This window comes from Triticum aestivum, chromosome 2A (genome assembly GCF_018294505.1).
Source record: "Triticum aestivum cultivar Chinese Spring chromosome 2A, IWGSC CS RefSeq v2.1, whole genome shotgun sequence".
In the NCBI taxonomy this organism is placed as follows: domain Eukaryota; kingdom Viridiplantae; phylum Streptophyta; class Magnoliopsida; order Poales; family Poaceae; genus Triticum; species Triticum aestivum.
The window spans coordinates 5857734-5862829 of record NC_057797.1 but is presented as its reverse complement, the minus strand read 5'-3'; the positions used below and the strand labels follow the sequence as shown (position 1 = coordinate 5862829).

Sequence of the window (5096 nt, the reverse complement as noted above, 5' to 3'; positions counted from 1 at the left end):
GTTCTTGGGGCTCAATACTATTACCTAAGTGTTTTACCAACAGTGTCCCAAACACCACCATACTGGTTCATGCCCAGAACTGAAGCCACCTTGGAGCTGCTATCTTCATGGTGCACAAGTCCTCGAGGGTCTCCAGGTTCGTTCGCTGCAGCTTGTCCTGTGCGCCGTCGTCAGCGAGGGGTGAAACAGAAATGCCAATCAATGAGACCTAAGCCCAAACCCTAACAAAGGGAACAAGTCCCATGAGACTCCCTGCTCGCCTCCGGCGGAGCGAGGGGGGGTCTAGGTTTGGGAGGGCGCGGCTTGCCTTGAGGACGCGGATCTCGTTGTCGAGGAGATGGGAGGCCCGGATGATGTTAATGGGAAATCTGCTCCGTGCCATGCATGTAATTCACACTACACAGAGTCTATGCTGCTAGCTAAAACTGAAACATATTAGAACAGTACAGAGCCCTTTCCTGATAAAACTGAGACATAGTACTACCTCTATACCAAAATATAAGACATTTTTACAGTTGAATTAAAACTGTATTTCACGTCTTATATTTTGGTATGGAGGGAGTAGTAGAACAGAACAGAGCCCTTGTGTAGTCACAGGTAAAATTGACTCGCTGGGTATCTCTCTGAAAACAAATTACTGGCTTTATGTGCAAGTGAAGTAAAACCAAATCCATCGGATGGAAATATGTTACAGCTGAAAGAAAATGAAAAAAGGCATCCATTTCCATCAATGTGCGTACCCTGCCTTCAATTAAATTCTTGATTGATGTCGAACATGACCATCAGGTTTTTATTCACGGTGCAATCCACCAATAATACATATATAAATGATTGGCTGAAATAACAATGTGTGTGTCTCTCAGTCTGAAAGCAAAATTTCTCTCTTTCTCCCGAAGTACAGATCAACAGAGATGTTCATCGGTTCAGCCTTGGATGTGCTAACCTCAAAGAATGTGGTTCTGGTGACTGCCCAGTAGAAGAGCACCGTGGCCAGCGCGAGGTAGGCGCCGATGACGACCCCAGTGGCGAATATCTCGTTCAGCTTCCAACTGTCCGGGCTCCGCGACGGCGTCACCCTGTCCTTGGATATCGCCATGATCGTCCCTGATCAAAGCATTTCGGTCAGGCTATGTGTTTCAGTATGGTCTGAAACTTGGCACCAAAGTTCAGAGGTGCTACTACATTAATTACCATCGTTGAGTATGGCTATGATGAGCACCATGAATGGCGGAAAGTCGTACTCCCATATCGACACCAGAAGAACAAACCCAACATGCATCCATTCGAGTCAGAGAGGAAAGAAGATCACTGGAATTTCTACTACCAGGTTAAATTGATTTGCTGCTGCATTCTTACAACTATCCGTATGGTGATGCACACGGCGTAAATCTGCACCGGCAAGGTAGTAGAAATCATCACAAGCAAATCCCAGTAACTGAACTGAATATTTGTAGCGTTGGCAATGGCGTCGAGGACCCAGACTCACCGTGTAGTTCTTCATGCGCTGGAAGATGGCGCAGCTGGTGAGGACGGCGCAGACGATGACGCCGAGGCCGGGCTCCGTCAGCACGATGTCGGTGGCGGCCCGGGCGGCGTCCGTCGCGTCCGACACCGCGATGCCAATGTCGGCCTTCTTCAGCGCCGGCGCGTCGTTCACGCCGTCGCCCATCGTCCCGCACACGCGGCCGTTCGCCTGCAGGAGCCGCACTATCTCATGCTTGTGATCCGGGAACACGCCCGCGAACCCGTCCGCGCTCTCTACCAGCTCCTCCACCGGCGCCGCCGGCGCCGCCCCCTCGTCGCCGCCGCGGCGGCTGCCGAACAGCGCCGCCGAAGAGGGCTCTGTGTCGTCCACGGCGATCGGCGCTCTCCTCCGGCGAGGCCACACTGCAGCCGGCCGCTGCAGCTTCTCTTCGTCTTGTCCGGCCACTACAACCGCGGCGATGAGATCTGCGACTTGGAGCGACGACCGGCGAGGAGAGACGCAGAGGAGGAGGCCGGCAGCTCGGGGAAAAGGAGGGGTCGGAGCAGATGCAGAGGCAGAACGAGGGTGGCGGCGCCAGAAGAATCGAGGGAGAGGAAAGGAGAGGAAGCGGCGGCGGCGGTATCGTCGAGAGATGGGGTCGTGCGGAGACCCGGGGCTAGGTCTTGCCAAGTGCTTTCGATTACGTACCCGTCTCATGTTTTTTTTTCATCACTGGCACAGTAAAAAAAGGGACGTGGACATCGCGGTTACTCGCCCTTGTAGCGACTGTTAAAGGGTTTAATGGGGGCGGAGGAGCACGTGCTTGGTGGAGTAGAAACTTATTAATATTGTTGAGGAACTCGTTAATTGGTAGCTGCTTGGTTGGCTGGCGAGTTGAGGATTAATAGGTTAATCGGCAACTTAATCAGTCATTTAATCAATTAATCGAACGATTTATCCGTTTATCGGCTACTCGATGATCCTATGAATAGGGATTAATTGGCAAGTTAACTGATTAGTTGGACGAATTCTTGAACAGGGCTTATTAACGACAACAAAGGTAGAGCAGGAGTGCTGCATGTAGGAGGAGGAAGGCAGTGTCCGAGCGAAGGGACTATCTCTATGCATCGTTCGTATCAGCTGCCATCAGTTCAGAGCACAAGAAGCTTTGCGGCCAGCCGCATCGGAGGCCAAGAGGTGCGAGCAGCACCAGTACGCGTGGCGGCAGCGTTCAGCCGTACTAATTCTCCTCGGTGCTTGTCCGTGACGTACACAAAACGAGTCGGCCGCATACACACATAAACCTAAAATTTTGATCACATGCCACATGAGGGGTAAATAGGTCTTTTTAGGTGTCATTTAACATCTTTAAGGCTTAAAATGGACGGAAGTGTCGTGAAGGGCATAAAATTTAGGCGCAGTGTTATATAGGGAAGAAAAAGTTTTCCAGTGTCAAATAGGGAATCAAAATTTAAAACGGTGTTATATAAGGAATTTTCTCCAAAAGCATCTTGAATTTTCAAATATGTTCAAGAAATGATAAAATGTTTGTCAATTTGAACAAATGTTCACGAACTCAAAAAATGTTCATGACTTTTTTTTAAAAGTTCACATCAATCAAAAAATAGTCATGAATCACAAAATAAAGTTCATTAATTCAAAAGGTGTTCAAGACATTAAAAAATATTCATGCAATACAAAAAATGTCCGTCAAACAACAAAATGTTCATCCATTTCCAAACATGTTCCCAAATTTCAAAAATATTTGTTGATTCAAATGTTTATGAGTTTCAAAAAGTATCCATGAATTTAAAAATGTTCACAAGTTCATAAAAATGTTTGCAAACTAGAAAAATGATTATGATTAAAATGTTCACAAATTTGAAAAAGATGTTCACAAAATGAAAAAGAAACTGTGCAAAAAGAAAGAAAAATAAAAAATAAAAGTAAAAGGAAATTAAAAAAATAATGAAATAAAAAGCAAAAAAACCCGACAGAAAAACACGAAAATAGAGAAATTCAGGTGTCTGTCCGGCTGTGCCATGGTTTCTTTCCTTCAAAATGATTCATTTTCTCCATGTATGGCCTCATTTTTCTCTAGAAACAAAATAAAGAGAGGATTTCACGATCCCTCGCATTCTATAGTCATTAGTGGCATTATCGGAGTGACTTTCTTAGAAATTCAAAGATAATCTGGTGTCAACAACGGTCTGATAAGCATAAAAATAGAATTAATCGGTTATCTCAAAGATCAAATGTGATCGGAATTTTGCAACCCGGCCAATGGTGTGGTTGTGCGGTCTGTATGGTGCGCACTTCGCGGAGCACGCGCTTCCGTTGATTCTTAGAGTTATGCATCTCGTAGATCATGTACACTTCCTTGACGTCAAACTGGTACTGCTGAATCGATGGTTTTTTCTGCCGGGGCATTTGATGGTCTCTCTGACGGGGGCCTCTTACCATGTTGTCTCCCGGCCTGGTGGGACAGGCCGAGGACCCCCATGTTGGTTAACTAGTGGGCCATGTTGAAGTGGCCCATGGCGCATGAAAGGAAGATTCCGGAAGACCAACCGTGCACTCCAAGATGTTAGAAATCATCTACAACCCATTCTCTTTGTACATAGCCAACTAGGATATAACCCTAGACCCCCCCCCCCCCTCCCGGTATCTATATAAACCGAGGGGTAGGGCTCGTACACTACAAGAAATATGTCAACTAGTGACCTTCTGTCAGTGACCCTGAAAGAATTGGTCATAAATCTATGACCATTTGAGACCAATTGGTAAAAAGTTGTTCGGGGGGCTCCAAACCCTAAACATTGTGACCATTTTGGTCAGAAAGGTCGTAATTTCCTTACACGAAATGGTCATAAAGCAAACAGTGCTAGTCCGCTGCCTTATTTCTAGTTGTTAACGGCCAATATAGATGGTCATAGCCTTGTAAATTGTGGTGGGTTGCGATGACTAGGCGCCATCTCATCAGTTTTGCCTATGTGTCATGTCCATGTGTCAATTTTTGCCCTAGGTTGTGAAGCAACTTATATTTTTGTTATTCCAAAAATTCCCAAAAAATTCTCATAAATTGTTTGGATCATATCTTCATCAAATATGTCAAAAACCTTCCTTTCCTAGTTCAAAAATAATTCAACAATATTAATTTTCCTATTATGTTCAGAGCAGCACTTTGTGAAGGAAGTACCACTTTGGCATGTCCAAATAGTATCCATTTTCTACAGTGCTTTCCTATGCCCAAATAACCATCCTCCACCAAATGCCAGCTCAATCCATTCATTATTTTGAGCCCAGCTTCAACATTCGTATTTATGTCCAATGTGGTACTTTGCAAAGCAAGTACCACCTAGGCTCCTCCTTTTGAGCTGAAAATTTGTGAAGACGGTCTTCTTAGTAACTGATCATCCTCAGCCAAAACTCACGCCCATTAGCCATTTACATTTCCTGTACCACTAATCAAACACTTGGCTGCTAATTCATGTTTGAGCATCGATCGGTCTCCTCGTGAGAATCTTATGTTGTAATTTTCTTCCTAGCACCTACCTGGGGAGTGCCCAACCCACTAGACATGCCTATGCCGCCCAGAACACATTGCAACGCCACAACCACGCGGTGACCA

At 45.8% G+C, this 5096-nt stretch overlaps 1 protein-coding gene across 1 annotated transcript; it reads right to left on the bottom strand.

Moving 5' to 3' along the window:
- Window positions 1-641: 641 nt before the first annotated feature.
- On the bottom strand, window positions 642-2182 carry LOC123186872 (plasma membrane ATPase 2). The gene is made up of 4 exons (XM_044598541.1): window positions 1487-2182; window positions 1358-1389; window positions 1192-1274; window positions 642-1104 (listed from the first exon to the last, which is right to left on the bottom strand). The coding sequence occupies exons 1-4, from the start codon at window positions 2180-2182 to the stop codon at window positions 860-862; spliced, it is 1056 nt and encodes a 351-aa protein (XP_044454476.1). The 3' UTR covers window positions 642-859.
- Between the last annotated feature and the right edge of the window lie 2914 nt (window positions 2183-5096).

Excerpts from the sequence above, each read along its gene's own strand:
- LOC123186872 (XM_044598541.1), bottom strand. The coding sequence starts at position 2,182 with ATGAGACGGGTACGTAATCGAAAGCACTTGGCAAGACCTAGCCCCGGG. Across the intron at positions 1,390-1,486 it reads AGCGCATGAAGAACTACACG|ATTTACGCCGTGTGCATCAC; the intron begins GTGAGTCTGGGT and ends TTGCCGGTGCAG. Across the intron at positions 1,275-1,357 it reads TGCATCACCATACGGATAGT|TGTTGGGTTTGTTCTTCTGG; the intron begins TGTAAGAATGCA and ends CGAATGGATGCA.